At 45.2% G+C, this 17,580-nt stretch overlaps 1 protein-coding gene across 2 annotated transcripts in view; it reads left to right on the top strand.

Moving 5' to 3' along the window:
• The first annotated feature begins 2,464 nt into the window (after positions 1–2,464).
• Positions 2,465–17,580, top strand: part of SH2D4B (SH2 domain containing 4B) — a 65,332-nt gene continuing 50,216 nt past the window's right edge. For both annotated transcript variants that reach the window (XM_078434481.2, XM_078434480.2), the window contains exons 1-2: positions 2,465–5,600; positions 6,959–7,106. In XM_078434481.2, the coding sequence (XP_078290607.1) occupies positions 5,500–5,600; positions 6,959–7,106 (249 nt within the window). In that variant the 5' untranslated portion in view covers positions 2,465–5,499. The remainder of the gene's footprint in view (positions 5,601–6,958; positions 7,107–17,580) is intronic.

Below are 17,580 nucleotides of genomic sequence, written 5' to 3'. Positions count from 1 at the left end.
TCCAAGGCTTCTACACTGTTCACTGTTTCCACATTCCTGTTTGGAATAGATTCCATGGAGGTGTTTCTTGTATTCCTATGCATTTTTTCCCCTATTATTTTGTATTTATTATTGTTACGTGCTTGGAGAAGAGAGGTGCATCTTCATGGGGACATCAAAAAGGAAAGCCTTTAAGTCTATAATTTTTCTTTTATGTGTCGATAGTTTTGGGCTACATTTTCCTTTTACATAATGCATAATTTCAATTTTGATTTTTTTCTAAGATTTCATAGAAGACCTAGGAGATATCTTGTTAATTATGAATTTATTAATGGCTGTTATTTTTATTTTTTAATTTTTATTTTTTTAGAGAAAGAGAGTGCGAGCAGGGATAGGGGCAGAGGGAGAGGGAGAGGATCTTAAACAGGTCCCACACCCAATGTGGAGCCTGAGGCGGGGCTCAATCCCAAGAGCCTGGGATCATAACTTGAGCCAAAATCAAGAGTTGGATGCTTAACAGACTGAGCCACCAGGTGACCCAAATTTATTAATGACTTTTAAAAATGGCTATTTTTCCCATCGATTTCTAGTTTTTGTATTATTATTAGAGATTATGGCCTATAAAGTTCTCCTCATATTTTCAAGCTCAAAAGGAAAAAAGTATAATGTCAAAAGCTAAGGAATAAAGTTCTGTAATTATTAACTAAAATTCTGTTGACACATTATTCAAATCCTCTATATTATTTTTAAATAATTAAAAAAATTTTAAATATTTAAATAATTAAAAAAATCTATTTGATCCATCAACTTCTGAAATAAATGTAGTAAAACTTGCATCATATATATACATTTTCAAATTCTTCTTGCCTTGTTAGGAGTTTTCTGAGGGCACCAGGGTGGGTCAGTGGGTTGAGTGTCCAACTCTTGATTTTGGCTCAGGTCATGAACTCGAGGTTTGTGAGTTTGAGCCCTGCGACGGGCTCTGCAATGACGGTGGAGATCCTGCTGGGGATTCTGTCTCCCTCTCTCTCTGCCCCTCCCCTACGTGCTCTCTATCTCTGTCTCTCAAAATAAATACATATTTTTTAAAAATTTAAAAAGTTAGGGAGTGCCTGGATGGCTCAGTCGGTTGGGCATCCAACTTCGGCTCAGGTCATGATCTTACAGTTTGTGGGTTCCAGCCCCATGTCGGGCTCTGTGCTGACACCTCGGAGCCTGGACCCTGCTTTGGATTCTGTGTCTCCCTCTCTCTCTCTGTTCCTCCTCCTGCTCACACTCTGTCTCTTTCTCAAAAATAAAGATTAAAAATTTTTTTTTAAAAATTTAAAAAGTTAGGAATTTTGTTTGATGCAAGTTGTCTGCTGTATCACATATTGTGTCAAGTTTTATGACTGTTACATCTTCTCTGTGGAGTGCATCTTTTATTACCACACAGTATTCTTCTTTGTCTTGTTGAACACAGTTGTCCTTGAATTTGCTTTGTTTGACATTGCCACTCTTGCTTTCTTTTTGCTCACCTTTTCACAGTCTACTGTTAGCTAGCTCTTTATTTTTAACCTTTTTCTTGTAAAAAAAATGTATGTTTTATTTAAATAATCCACAGTTAGATTTTATTCTTTTATTCTTTTTATATTGTTATTATTTTTTTAAGTAGACTTCATGCCCAGCGTGCAGCTCAACGTGGGGCTTGAACTCATGACCCTGAGATCCAGACCTGAGCTGAGATCAAGAGTCAGATGCTAAACCGACTAAGCCATCCAGCTGCCCCTAGATTTTATTTTTTGACCACGTCTGGAAGCCTCAGATTTTCAGCAGGGGAATTCTGTTCATGTTTTTTGTGTTAACAAACATACTTAGGGTTTAGGGTTTCAGTGTTATTTTGTGTTTGTTACCTATATCAGTTAATCATGTGCTTGACTTTACCTAATGGAGCACCTAGCAAATAGTTGCTTCATTAAATAACTATTTCTTGTTTATATGGTCACATTTCATTTGATAATGATAGAACTGTATTCTTTGAAGTTCCTTACTTGCCTGCAGTGGCCAGGCTGGAGATGTGCTGCACGGGTTAGTATTGGTGTATCTGCTCAACAGAATCATGAAGGCCCCGAATCCTCTCTTTCTCCTTGCTTGCCCTTAGCTTGTGGCTTTCTTCCTCCTAGAGACAAAAGTCTTCCAGCTGTCCCTGGCCTCACCTCTTCATTCCAGGGAGGAGGAGGGAGGAAAGGGTGAAGGGGTTTCTTCCAAGGAGTCTTCCCCTTTTGTTCCGAGGGGGAAAGCCCTTTGCTCAGACTTCCACTTACGTCCACTTTGCCAGAGACAGGGACATTTGCTCTCTTCTAGATCGATCGCTCTCCAGTTTTACTTGCCCTTTGAGGCCGGCGTAGAAACATGCCTCTCCCAAAGCTGAGAGATGTCTGTAACACCCTGAGCAGATCGGGGTTTTCTGATGCAGGGAGGAAGGTGGGGGTGGGGTGGGCGGTGGTCAGGAACTGACGGTGCCTGCTGTAACAGCTGCATAGTTTTTGTTGTTTTCTCTTGTCCCTTTACATATTTTCGTAAGATCGGTAGGCCTCTTGTCATTTATTTCCCCCCACTATTAATTTAGAAGATGTATGGGGCGCCTGAGTGGCGCAGTTGGTTAGGCGTCGGACTTCGGCTCAGGTCATGATCTCACAGTTTGTGAGTTTGAGCCCCGCGTCGGGCTCTGTGCCAACAGCTCAGAGCCTGGAGCCTGCTTCGGATTCTGTGTCTCCTTCTCTCTCTGCCCTGCCCATGCTCACGCTCTCTCTCTCTCTCTCCCCCAAATAAATAAACATTAAAAAAAATTTAAGAAGATTTATAATTTTAATAGCGGTTGCCTCCCTGTTTCTACCATTCATAATTAAGCCTGTGTTTCTCTATTACAATATTTCTTTCAACGTGCAGAAAAATGACAGTGCCCTCCTGTATCAGGGAATTAATGCTGCCCTCGGTAATAGATAAACGCTGAAATTTCAGCGAATTAAGTGAGGAAGCTTTATTTCTTGATGTGGATGAGGTAACTCTTCTGTGTCATTGGCTTTCAAACATGGACTCGTGGATCAGGCTGCTTTTTTCTCGCGATGCCACCATCTTGGATGAAATGGGTGGATGAGAGACAACGAGGAAAAGACATACCAGTTGCAAAAGCCACAGCCTGAGAGCATACAAATCAGATCCCCTGACATTCATAGACTAGAATTCCTTCACATGGCCACATGGAGCTGAAGGGGAGCTGAGAAAAGTAGTCATCTGGTGGGTTCAGGGAAGGGAAATAGGGTGCCAGACAGCACGGCCGTTGTCATAGTTTGTCATTCTGGTCCCTCACACGTTGTGTTCTCCTCTTCCATGTAAATACACTCACCATCTCCTTAATGGGGACACCCTCAAGTCGCAGGCAGTCACTGCATCCAGCCCAAAGTCCACAGTCTGCATGGATTCTGCATTAATCTCTAGAATGTCTGGATGTGGCTGAAAAGACATGTTACCTAAACAACCCCACCCCCACCCCCACCCCATATGACACAGTGCACAGCAGTAGAGCAGGTCCACTATGGAAAAGAAGAGAATGTGAGCCTCACTCAGTCACTAGTTGATAGCTTTCCTGAAGTCCTGCTAGTCAGGCACTGTGAAGTTCTCCTGTCCTGGCAGTGAGGGGACAGCCTTGAATGAGGGTAGGACTGTGCCCTAGAGGAGGCTCCTCCTTGTTCATTGTCCCCCTTGGCTTCATCTGAATGAGTGTTGAGGACCACGCCCTCCTTGGATCAGGATACCCTTTGAAATCTGCCTCCCATTCATTCATGGAGGTTGGGTACCCAAAGGTTGCTGAAGTCTTGAATAATTGAAGGCTTTTTTGTTTTAGTTCAGGCTCAAAAACTTAGTAGGCTTCTGATCTGTTGCCTTCCATGTCCCGGGAACAACATCTAAAATTCTTTTCTAGACATATTTTGCAAGCTGGCTGTAATTCTCTGCCTCTTTTCCCCTATACCTCTACTTGCAACCGAAGGGCATTTATCTTAGGCTCTTTGAAAAGTAAGTGGGAAGGATTGCACTCTTCATGCGCTTGTGTTAGCCTGGCTCCTCCGAGGAGTTAGAGACAGGGATGGGGTTACACACACAAGGGTTTTATTCAGGAAACGCCTGTGGGGGGAAAGGAGAAGAGTGCTGGAGGAGTGTGGGAGAGCCATCACCCTGCAGCACAAGTCTGACCTTGAGTGAAGGAGGCAGGGAAGGCAGATGAGGGGACGAGGTGTTCTAGGCAGCCATGCAGCCCAAGGGAAGCTTGTCCAGGCCGCATGGAAGCTGCCCATCCGAAGGGTCTGGTGTCCCCTAGGAATGGGCCCACCATGCTGAGTCAAAGACTGGGGCCACCTCTGGGAAGCACGGCCATGGGCAAACACAAGAGCACAGGGACTGTACTGTTTGCTCAGTTATGCTGTCTGTAGTTGGATGTCTGCGGAGCACATTCTCATGGCCACCTGTACCTTAGGTCACTTTATTCACCTTAGAAGTTTTATTAGGCTCTGTCATGCAAAACTTAAAAAAAAAAAAATCCCATCTCTTGTAATTTGGGCCCTAGAAAGAGGTGGCTTTTCCAATCCTACAAAGTCCCAAATTTCTATATTCTCTCTATTCTCTTTCATTTTGATTTGCTAAGCACTCAATCCTTTCTTGAACTCCTTTCTTTCTCTTAACACCTTGCTGAACACAGCTGCTAGCAACCAACACCCGCTCTCAATGTTCTGTTTTCTAGCGTCTTCCTTAGAGTGGCAAGGTCAGAAGGTACGAGGGTCTGCCTTTCCAGTTACAGCATCTGACAATTTGATCAAGTGTTTTGCCCTTGCATAGCATGGATCTCTGGCCATCCATTCAGCCTGCTGCTGAATGCCAGCAACCTGCTAAGGCAATGGCATTACATAGTTTACATTTCTGTGTCAGCACTACCCCGCTTTGGGGACAGATTTGCATTTTAGTCACGGGAATCGTTGGGGTCTGTTGCCGCCGGCAAACCAAGAAATCTCAGTGGCTTAAAACAACACGGGTTTATTTCTTCCTCACGTTACAGGCTGATGTGGGTCAGGGGCCTAGCGTCTTCATCTTGCAACACTATCTCAGTTCCCCGTTTCCAGCCAGTGGACGGGAGGGAGAGAGAGGAAGGACTGGTGCGCTGTCTGCTGAAGATCTCAGAGGGGCTTGGCCTCCAACACCAGTTCCAGCCTTGGGCACCGGCTTTGGCAGCCGTGAAGGGGAGGGAGGGAGAGAGGGAGGTGGCATTGCACTCGGGCCAGCCGGTATCTCTCTGGAATGCCTTTGTCGATGACACTGCTCTGTAGAGAGGTGTGAAGGTTGTGCTCCTTCGGCCAACCTAGCTCCTCCCGTACTAATTGGGACTCAGACCTGTTTCTCTTCCTTCCTGGTGCCTCCTTCTGCTGTGAGGCAGCGAGTGACAAGCACATCCAGTGGCTCCTGGGGGCAGATGGTGAAGTCTGGGTCTGGATCATGGGAGAAGGCCCTGGCGACAAGCCCTATGAAGAGATCTCTGAGGAGCTGATTGCGGAGAGGGCGCGGCTGCAGGCACAGAGGGAGGCCGAGGAGCTCTGGTGAGAGGTGCAGAAGGGTACCGGGTCGGGTCTGAACACAGAGCCTACGGTGGGTCCAAGCCGCAGGACGCTAGGTTGTGGGTGGGAGGGGAGAGGTGCCAGGCAGCTGGCTGGCCATTTTCTTAGCTCAGCTAAGATTAGGGGACCAAAGCACCAGTCTTCCATCAGGTAGGTCTGGTGGGTTCAAATCCCGGCTCCACCAGTTACTTGTAAGCTGATCTGGGGTCTCAGTTTTCACATCTGTGGTGCGGGCATAACAACACCCTTTCCGTCTGGACATAGATTGGATTCACTGCGATGATACAGATGGCATGCTTTTCCTCTATTCCTCGCGGAGCTGTCCCTGGGACAGCAGAGGAGTTTGGGTTCACCTTTGTGGCTGCTTGTTCCTCTTCGCCGTACCTGCCTTTCTCACACAAGGTGCATAGTTGAGCCCCCAGTGAGATTTGGAGTCAGACTTCTTTCATAAACAACTTTTTTACCTTTTTTTTTTTATCGGAAATCCGTATGAAGTTGACTTCAACATTCCCCTACCCCCCCTATAAAATAAGTGACAATATTTTATTTTATTTTTTAAGTATTTATTTATTCATTCATTTATTTAATGTATGTATGTACTTATTTTTGAGAGAGAGAGAGAGAGAGCGCACACAAGCACAAGCGGGGGAGGGCAGAGAGAGAGGGGGTCAGAGGATCTGAAGCGGGCTCTGTGCACACAGTAGAGAGCCCGGTGTGGGGCTCGAACTCACGAACCGTGAGATCGTGACCGGAGCCGAAAGCAGACGCTTAACCAACTGAGTCACCCAGGCGCCCCTTAATAACAATATTTTAGTTGTAAAATTGTAACAACTCAACGCCCACCGCCTGAGATAATCACGGTGAGCATTTAGGCAGCACGTGCTTTATAAACTGCTTTATTCACACCTTGATAAATTGATTAATATAGATTCACAGTGTTATTTAAGACTACTATATAGTATCCTATTACATGAGAAACCCAATTTATTGGCCCTGTTGATGGACATTTAGGTTGTTCGCCATTTGTTATGTTATAAAAATTCTCTGATGAACATCTTCTACCTACATCTTTGTAAACTTGAGTGAGATATAGGATTTCTGTGTCTTTTTTTTTTTTTTTTTTTTATCCCTGGCTTCCTGACACTTCTGTTGATTTACACTCCCTTACAGGAGGGTGACTGTTTCTCTCCAACTTGGCAACATTGAGTTTTGCTGACCTTAGATAGTTGTCATTCTGATGGACCCAGAAATGTTGCTCATAGTTTTTATTTGAAGCTCTGTGGTTACGTGGTCCTTCAGTCTCCTGCATGAGCTTATATCTGCTGGTGTTTTATTGGAAGGAGACAGAAGGAGGCAGAAATCACGAAGAAGTTTCGGGATGCGCTGGCCAATGAGAAAGCCCGGATCCTGGCGGAGAAGTGGAAAGTGGAGACGGAAGACCGTAAGGCTGCCAAAGTCCTGGAGGAGCGCATCCACGAGGAATTCAAGGTGAGGCTGTGCGTGGAACGTGTGTGTGGCCACCTATGCAGGCTCCCAGGCTACTGGCGCCCACCTCTGGTTTGAGCATTGGTTGGCACTGAGCAGAAATTTCACATGTCTGAGCAGGAAGGAATTTGACACACCAGTTGGGCCAATTCACTTCTCACTGGACAGATGAGGAAACTGAGGGTTAGACAGAGGAAGAGATTTGCCAAGGACAAGTAGCTGGGGACTGAGCCAGGATCAGAACTCAGACCTTCTGCCTCCCAAATGAAGGGTCCTGCAAAGGGACCTAGAAAGTGTTGAGTTTGTGGTCAGACCAGCCTGGCATCCAGTTCCAGTTCTACTGGTTAGTGCTGCGTGACCTTGGGAAGCTTGCTGAACTTCTCTGAGCCTTCACGTTCTTGTTTATAATATTAGGGTAATAACAACACCCAATTTGAGATTTTTGGAGGATGTAAGGAGATGAGAAATGCACATTTTCTGGCCCCGGACAGAAAATTGTTGGGAACCTTGCATACCTATTCATGCTGGGAAAGTTCAGTGCTGGTAAAGGAGATTTACACTGCTCTAGTAAGAAGTTAAGATTGCCTGAAAAAAATTTTTTTTCCTGGTCCCTATTTTGCGTTTTTTCCCCCTACAGGAATAACACATTTTGGGGGTGAGGGTAGAAAACTCAAAAATACATATAAGTGAAAAGAAGAAAATAATAATCTGCTGAATCCTATTAATGATATTATTTTATAAGTTGTATATTCATGGAATGTGCACATTTAAACATTTTAAAAGTATTTTTTCCTATAATGATTAGATAGAACAATGGCCCCTTAAGATCATTTATGTTGCAAATATTCTTCTCAGTGTTATTTTTTCTTAATTGTGGTTATAGTGCTTTCGGACGTACAAAAGATTACAAGTTTTATTAGCCAACTATATCAATCTTTTTTTTAAATGTTTATTTATTTTTGAGAGAGAGAGAGAGAGCACGAGTGGGGAAGGAGTACAGAGAGAGGGAGACACAGAATCCGAAGCAGGCTCCAGGCTCTGAGCCGTCAGCACAGAGTCCGATGTGGGGCTCGAACTCATAAACCGCGAGATCGTGACCTGAGCCGAAGCCAGACACTCAACTGACTGAGCCACCCAGGCGCCCCTATATCAATCTTTTAAAAATTATTGTTACATGCTAAGAAAGATCTGTGCCACTACAAGCTTATAAAACACTAATCTACGTTGTTTTCTATGTCTTTCATGATTTTATTTCTTTGCACTTAATTTCCCTCCACTTCAATTTTTTTCTTTTAAGGTTTGTTCATTTCTCAGAGACAGAAACAGAGCGTGAGCGGGGGAGGGGCAGAGAGAGAGAGAGGGAGACAGAATCAGAAGCAGGCTCCAGGCTCTGAGCTGTCAGCACAGAGCCTGACGCGGAGCTTGAACCCACAAACCGCGAGATCATGAGCTGAGCCAAAGTCAGATGCTTAACCGGCTGAGCCACCCAGGCGCCCCAATTTCCCTCCACCTTAGAGTGTGGTATGATATAGGGCTATAACTTTGTTTTTCTTCCAAGTAGTTAGCAAATTGTCCCATCATTATTTATTATATAATCTCCCTTCTTTTAGTGCACTCGCTGCCTTGATTCTTCTTACCTACCTTTGGATCTCTTCATGGGTTCTTCTTCATTGATCATTCCTGAATCAGATTCACTTATTTAATTATTGTCGCTTTTAAAATGAAGTTTAACATCTGCTATCAGGGAAGAACCTATCCTTGCTCTTCATTTTCCAAATGTCCTTGGCTAATTTTAGTCATTCTTGGCCCACTAGAGATACATCTGAATCATCATGTCGCCGTCCTCCTCCCCGAAACAACAAAAAAACACACGGTGATTTTCATTGGAATTACATCCGCGTTAGAGATGTATTTCTCGTTCAGTCTTCTTTTTCAGGGTGTGGTGTCTTCTTCCTGTTACTCAAAGCTTCTTTTTGTCTTTGATAAAAATTTTTGAAACACCTCTCTATGCACCGTCCACCCAATCCCAAACATGCACAATAACTTATATATACGCATGGTGCCTCCGTCTTTTGGAACTGGGCGAAGCTTATTGTTTTATTTAAATGCTCCACGTTTCTTTTCTACGTAAACCTTAGGTTGAATATTTTTTGTTGCTATCGTGAAGATTGTTCTCATTACTTTAAAACCTATTGCAATTGCTGCTTATATATTTACATTGCTATTGATCTTATTTAATTTTCCCTTGCATAATATATACATTTTTAGGAGATTCATTTACTCTCAAAACATACGATTTAAAAGCAATTTCAGGGGACCCTGGGTGGCTCAGTCGGTTAAGCGTCCGACTTCGGCTCAGGTCATGACCTCACTGTCCGTGGGTTCAAGCCCCACGTCGGGCTCTGTGCTGACAGCTCAGAGCCTGGAGCCTGTTTCAGATTCTGTGTCTCCCTCTTTCTCTGACCCTCCCCTGTTCATGCTCTCTCTCTCTCTGTCTCAAAAATAAATAAATGTTAAAAGCAATTTCAGACTTGCAGCAACAATGAGAAAAAAACCAAATGTTCGTGTGTTCTCCCCTGAAATTCACCAGTTATTGATGCCTTGTCCAATTTTCATTCTCTTTCCTCCTCTTCCTCTATATCTGCGTCTATCTATACGTAGACGTATATATACACACACATATCTACGTATGCACATTTTTGTTGCTACTGCTAAATTGTTTCGCTAAACAATTTGAATGGAAGCTGTAGACATCATATCCTCCAGCCCAGGGGTTAGCAAACTATTTTCGGTAAAGGTGCAGATAGCTAATATTTTAGGCTTTGTCGGCCACACCGTCTCTGTCACAACTCCTCAACCAGGCCATTGTAGCACAAACACGGCTACAGACAATATGTAAGCAAATGGGGGTGACTGTCCTTTAACAAGACTTTATTTTAAATAACAGGGGGCAGATCTGGGAGCCTTAGTCTGCTGACTGCTGATCACACACTATGTACTTCAGCGTGCCTCTCCCACGACTGAGTACCTTTGCCCCTGGGTAGCCAGGACAATCCTGATCGCACCTGTTGAAATGAACAGTAATTCCATGATAGTATCCATAATCCAGTCAATCCATAGTGGAGAGATGTTCAGTTTGTATCGTTGGATTTTGCTTATGGTTGTTCAAGTCTGCTGGGGAAGAAAACCAACACTTTCTGTGTAGCTCTAACAGCAAGAATCACATGTTCTAGTCTCTGGCCCCCCTCCTTCCCAGAGGTGGGCTGAGTCCCAGATACTGGGAGGGTGGCTCCTTGGAGCTGGGGTCCTGGGGTTCATTTATTTCACAAGGAGATTCCAGAGGGAATGAGTTCTCAGAGATTTTCGGGTTGAACTCCTCCTTGAGAACTTCAGTGAGAGAGAGAGAGGTGATACGTTGTGGGGCGCTCTGTGTGGACGTTCATGGAGGGCTCGGTAAAGCCATGAGGTTCACTAAGGAACCCAAACGCAGACTTTTGGTGTTATTTCCCAAGAAGGCCATGGTAATTATATGTCTGCTTTTGTTTTAAGAATTAACTTGCTGAATGTGAATGTTTACACGTCAGTACTCACATTCGGATTCTGATTTGGCATATCTGATTTTAAAAAGCCTCAGGCTTGCAGGTTGTATCTGTGAGGCCCTGGTGGGGCTCATCAGGGCAATGTCTGACAGGAACACCAGCACATGGACTCTGGAGTGGGAAGGGCCAGGTTTATGAACTAGGATATTTCCTGTCAGAGCTGTCTGTAAGTGAGCTACCCTTGTATTGTGATGAGATCTTCATTGCAGGAACCGCTTACCATGGGCTGAAATGGTATCTGAAAAGTTTCTGTGGTGGATTAAATACGGCCGGTGGCAAGTTCTTTGCCATGTCTCTCTTTGAGACTGCTCTTCCCTTGAGTCTGCTCTGGCCTTGTGACTAGCTTTGATCGGTAGAGTGCAGTAGAAATGACTCTGTGTAACATTTGGGGACAGGATACAGGAGATTTGTAGCTTCGGCCCCTCTTGCGATGCTCACTTTTGGAAGCTGCCCCCATGAGAAGCCCTATGACCTTAGCCCATCACTCTGTAAGGAAACCCAGGCAAGCCAGGCAGAGAGAAAGGGGCTGTGTGGGGGAGCACTGAGGCACCAGACACGTGAGTGGAATCTTCTTGGTTCTTCCAGTGAATGACCCAACCAAATGATTGGCCTCAGATGCCTCGGATTAACCTATGGAACCACGGGCAGATAAGATTGTTGTTGTTTTAAGCCATTATGTTTTCTGGTAGTTTGTTACTTGGTAATAGACAAACCGGATCAGTTTCGCCAAAGGGATTTCCGCACTGGATTAGAGATTGGCTTAGATAATTTTTATTGTGTCTTTCAACAACCAAGACTCTAACCTGACATGAGGCTCGCATGCAGGCATACGCCAACAACGTTCGTTTAATTTCATACATTTTTCCCCCTTTCCCTGAGAACCTGAGTGCAGGTTGTTTGGGGGAAGTGATGGAGGTAGTTATAAACTCCCTCCTCTCCTCAAGCATAGAGGGTGCCAGGGGAGAGAAACAGATAACTCTGGGAGTATCCTTCAGCCCCCACCATGCCTGGGGGACTATGATGGAGCTCAATGGAGCACCTGTACGCGTCCGGGTGTGAGCAGAGATGGGAAATGGACAGGAGGTATGTGGAATCCTGAATGGTCTGCTGGTGGGAGAGGAAAAAGTGATGGGGGAAGCCAGACAGGGATCTGGCAAGGTAGGCTGTGGAGCCCTTGGGTGCTACCATAAAGAAGCAGACAGTTCCCTGCGGGCAGAGCGGAGCTGTGAGGATCTTGAAGCAGAGGGACATGGCCAGATCAAGTTCAGTGAGAGTAACTCGTGGTGATGGTTATGATTCAAGTGCTGAAGGCATGGTGAGAGGGAGAGGCCAGTGGTCAAAGTGGGAACTGCTGAGTGTGACTATGGTGAGATTCAGGGGGATGGACACAGAGAAATGGAGGTGAAATCAGCAAGGCTTGGCATCAGTTAGATGCCGGGATGGGGGGAACCCAAAGAGCAAAGACATCAGAGCCCCAGGCTGAGGAGTAGGGACAGGGTGCCACCCTGTTGCTATGGAGATCTGGGAAGGCAGAGTAGGCTTGGGGGGAAGAGAATGTGCTTGGGCTGGCTGGGCCAATGTGGTTCTCTAGAAGGGGAATTTGGGGTGGGGGCTGGAGGAGAGGGGAGACGCTGGATGGGAAGCCTGCTGGTGGAGGGGGGCTGGCTGGGCTCACTTCCGGCTACCGGTGTGGAGGATGCAGGCAGGTTCTTGAAATCCTCCTGCTTATAGAACAGATAATAGTGAAAATTCCTTTGAGAAAATGGGGAGGAAAAGAAATCCCAGAATCTTGTGTCAGGTTAAAGAGGGAACTTCAAAATAGAAGATACAGACAGCTGGAAACCTGTTTTTAAAAACCATTCTGTTGTGGCTGGCACCATTGGAATGCAATTTACAATGCATATGAAAATGTTCCTTTAGTAAAAAAGGGGATCAGGAGGCCAGATATAATTTGCATGTTTTCTCTGCTTTCTTAACTCATAAAACTGCTTTTGGCTGCTTCTGTCTCTGCAGAACACAGACAATAAGGCTCCTTCTCTCTCACTCTGTCTTAGTCTCCCTCCCCTCCCACCTCCTGCCAGTGTTCCTGATAAGGAACAGGCATGGGTTGATAGAGTTAGGCTGCCCTTTAATTTTTTTTCCCATTTTCTATTCAAGGCCACTCACGCTCTTTGTTTTTTCTTTCTCCTTTAAGGTTGTAGTTCATTTTGGCCCTTCGTGACATCTTGTATGACTACAGAAACTATCCCCACCTTATTTCCAAAAGGATTATATAAATGGTGGGGACACTTTCCACTTTTCAATTTTCTCTAGAAAGTTGTAGACTTTATCTGAGTTTCTCTTGGACAAGGCTGGCATCGACAGGATGACATGATATAGTTTACGCTTCGCCTTTCGACAATCATCACAAGTCCTGTCTTACCTTCACTTGTTCACTTGCTTCTCCAGTCAGTGTTTATGGAGCACCTGCTATCTGCCAGGCTCTGTGCTGGGGGCTGTCGATGGGGGAATAAATGATACAGGCCTGGCCCTGCCCTTTTGGTGTACCTCATCTCGAAAAGCATGATGGTATTATTTGGGCCAGATGAACAACTGAAGGGTTTGGGACAGCCCTCCCGCCCCTGGAATGTGCCACTTTGGCATGTGGACTGTTTTGAGCTGAAGGCAATTGAGACCCTGAGGTCTCAGGAGAAACTATCACCCCTCCCTCCAACCACATAGAAGAATCTCAGTGGGGGCTGTTTTCCAGAATGAGGGTTATTAACAGTGATAAATTTTATCTGAGTGACCCATCTGTATGGCAGGGCAGACATCTAATTACCAAACAGCTGCTCATCTCTTTATCACCCTGTGAGGTGCATTCTTTTCTTTTGAAGTTCCAGACCCCTATCGCCTCTCCTAAGCTCAGGATGACACAGATCCCTCATTTTGCCTGATGGTCTTTGGAATTTCCATATCCGTGTGCTTTCCTTGTATATCTGTTATTAAATCTGATTTTCTCCTGTTAATCTGTCTCACGTCAGTCTGATTCTTAGTGCCGCAGGAAGGATCCTTGAAGGGGACAGGACTGCTTGCTCCCCAACACAACAAAAGCGACTATGCCTTCCAGAAAAGCATCTGTCTCGGTGACATTTTCCATCGGGGTGGGGCGGACCCGGGCCTCTGGGGGCTCCTGTGGTGTGCTGTTACTGATGGGTTATCAGGAGAAGGGGGATTGAATAAGCCGGACGGCTCAGAGGGCTTTGGGCCTGCCAGAAAAAGGCATCCATTCCTAATGTGGAAGGGAGTGTTTTCATAGTCGCCTTTTGGCTGCTTTGGCCTGTGGCTGCTAAATTTAAAGATAGACTTTTCACTGGGGCTCATGGAGGAGACGAAGGATTCTGAAAGCAGCCCCAAACAGGGAGAGCTTTTCAGACAATTTCAGCTGTGAGGGGTGAGTCATTTCAGCAAGACCCTGGAGGGAAGGATGCAGTGCTCTTTATCTGTAGGTGCAAAATGTTTCCTTTTGTTGTCCCCATCCCTGTGAGAAGCTTGTCTTTGTCACAGTAAGTGGCCAGTTATTTTCCTTGGAGATGGAGGCTGTTTTCCGACTCCCAGTCTGTTGTTGTTCATTCGTGGTGCAGAGGATTGAGTGAACAGTGGCACTGCCGTTTATTTATGTATTTATTTATTTGCTGGTAATTATCACCCCCCCCTTTACTGAGCTACAATGTACAAAGAAAAATTGTATATATTTGAGATGTGCAATGTTTTGGTGTATGCATACATTGTGAAATGATTACCATAATCAAGATAATGAACGCATCTCTCACCTTACCTGGTTACCGTTTTCGTGTGTGGTGAGAACACTTAACATCTGCTCTCTTAGCAGATTTCAAGTACACAGTATAGTATTAACTATAGGTACCATGCTGTACATTGTATTTCCAGAATTTATTCATCCTGCATCACTGAAACTTTGTAGCTTTTCACCAAACACAATCTAAGTGTCTGTTGATCAATGAATGGATAAATAAAATGTGATATATATACATAATGTATATGTGTACATATATATGTGTATGTAATGTGTGTGTATATATATATATATATTATATATATATATAGTATATATATTATATATATATTATATATATAGTATATATATAATATATATATTATATATTATATATTATATATTATATATTATATATTATATATATATGATGGAATATTATTCAGTCTTAATAAAGAAGGAAACCCTGCCATTTGTGACAACATGGATGAATTTGGAGGACGTCAGGCCAAGCATCAGTCATGACCCTTCTCTGGGGTGCACTCTTTGTTATGGGCCTCATATGTTGACGGCCTAACTTCCACCATCACAGAATGTAAGTGTATGTAGAGGTAAGGTCTTTAGAAAGGTCATAAGTTAAGATGAGGTCTTCAGGGTGGGCCCTAATCCAGTATGACTGGTGCCCTTATAAGAAGAGGAAATTTGGACACAGACATGTGTGCCCACAGAAGACAGGGAGAAGACACAGGGAGACACAGGGAGAAGATGGTCCATCTAGAAGGCAAGGAGAGAAGCCTCAGAAGAAACCAGCCCTGCCCACGCCTTGATCTCGGACGAATGGGTGTTCTAATTGATGAGTTATGGCCTCTATAGCTCGTAAGTGTCTGTTGTTTAAGCCTCCTGGTTTGTAGTACTTTGCTATGGGACCCCAGCAAGCCAATTCACTCCTTGTCTGTATCAGAAAGTAGGACCAGGAGGCTGAAGCCCCTCTGACTCTGACAGGTCTTGGCTGACCGTATTTTCCCTAAGACCTTCCCGCCTGGAAGACCTGACATGGGCAGGTGCTGGATCTGAAGTGTCTGGGTGGACGCCATTTTGGCTGGCGCTCTGTGTGTTGGGTGATGTGACCTCCTTGGTCAGAGATGGGGGGGCCCTGTGGGGGCACAGGAAACCTGCTGTGTACACCGTAATGCTGTGCCCACGTGGGGCTGATTTTTGCTCTGCTGACATGCTGGTGATTGCCGAAGGTGAGTTTTTTTCACGGCTTTGAGCTAAAACCCCGCTTGTTCTGCTCTGGAGCCAGGCCGACTTTGGTCTTGACTCTGGCATTTCTCACCTGAGGCTATTTCCCTCCTGACCCCACACTCCCCTCCACCTGTTGATCCCTGTCTCTGCTTGTCTGCAGATGTCCTTAAAGGGCTGCCTGCGGTCATTCCATTCCCTCCCCTCAGTCGCCTGGATGGCTGCCTTCCCCTCCCCTTACCTTGGCCACTTTCGCTCTCCCATCACATCCTGTGGCCACCACCCGCCTTCCCTTGTCGCCTTCCCTTGTCGCTTCTCTGTCCTTATCTTCTGCGCTGTCTCGATGTCTCTGGGCCTGCAGCTCAGTTTACCACTCCCTTTTACTTGAAATGTTCTCTTCTATTGGCTTCTCCAACAGACATCACCCCTTCTGGGTTTTTAGCTTATCTGTTGGCCTTCCTTCTCAGCCTCCTTTCCTGGCGCCAGCTCTTTCTCTCAAGTTTTAAATGGTGGAGTGGCCCAAGACACTCTGGTTGTTCTCTCTCCCTCTCGCTCTTTTTGACTGTTATTATTGAAGTGTAATTGAGGTACAGTGTTAGTTTCAGGTGTGCAACATATTGATTTGACCATTCTATGCATTACGCAACGCTCACCTCGATCAGCGTGGTCACCATCCGTCACCATGCAACATTATTACGGTTTTATTGACTATATTCCCTATGCTGTACTTTCATCTCTGTGATTTATCTCTGGTTGTTTTCTTTTGATCTGCATTCTTTCTCTCAGGGATAGCATTAGGTCCCGTGGCTGAGACACTTCATCCCTCTGCAGATGGCTTCTCAGCCAGTATCTTCAGCTGAACTTGCCCTGAAGCCCAGGCACACGCATCCTGCTGCTAACAGCAGGCCTCTGGGGACGTCAGATGGCTTCTTGAACTCATCAAAGATAGCATTTTCACTTTTCTTCTTTCAAACACGGTAGATGATTCTGTACTCAAACATGGCAAACCCATTTGCAATGCTGGCCCTATTGTGTGTGTGGTTTTTCTCTGCCCGGAAATTTCTTTTCCCCAGTACTTACGTACCAATATTCTTCCTTATTGTTTGGTTATCAGATCACATTGTCCCTCCTAGGAGGGCTTCTGGTTACACAGCCTAAAGTAGCTTCCTAAATTCTGTCACTTACCCTGTTTTAATTCTTTGCACACTGTTTATTACTCTCTGGCATTTTCTGATTTTTATTTGTCTGGTGTGTTTCACGCACTGGAAGGTGAGCTCTGAGGGTGGGGCCTGTGTGCGTCATGCCCATGGCTGTGTCCCCAGAGCCCACAGCCCGATGCCGGCCTGAGCCTCTAGGTGCTTTGTGTTTGGTGAGTGACTACATGAAGCCACTTGCCTTCTTTAGCCCTAATTCCCAACTCTTGAGAGTGGCTCATTTGGAAGTGGAAATTTTATTCTTTAGGATTAAAAAATGGATTTGAATTAGTGGAAAAACCTTAATTTATACCATTTCAGAAGAAACAAAAAACTTTGTCTTTATTAAATGAGGGATTAAAACTCAGTTATCTTTTTTTTTTTCTCTTGTTGATTCATTAAAATAGTAGCAAAGGACCGAGAAAGTTCTAAAGCACAAGGAGATAGAAGACGAGAAGAGAGAACAGATGAGAAAATATTCACCAGAGTTTGGTTGCCGGGAGGGGGAGTGGGGAGGGGTTCCGTGGGGTGCCTGCAGGAAGAGGGTGAGTAGGTGAGCTGTATTGGTCTGGATCCACACGGGCTCAGGACCCGGAGGCACCAGGGACTATGGCGAGGGGAGCTCAGACTGGCTCCGTTTCTCTGTGGTGTGGCTGGACCCCCATGTC

The sequence above is a fragment of the Panthera onca genome, chromosome D2 (assembly GCF_046562875.1).
Source record: "Panthera onca isolate mPanOnc1 chromosome D2, mPanOnc1 haplotype 2, whole genome shotgun sequence".
Taxonomy (NCBI): Eukaryota; Metazoa; Chordata; class Mammalia; order Carnivora; family Felidae; genus Panthera; species Panthera onca.
This window is presented reverse-complemented; position numbering and strand designations above follow the sequence as displayed.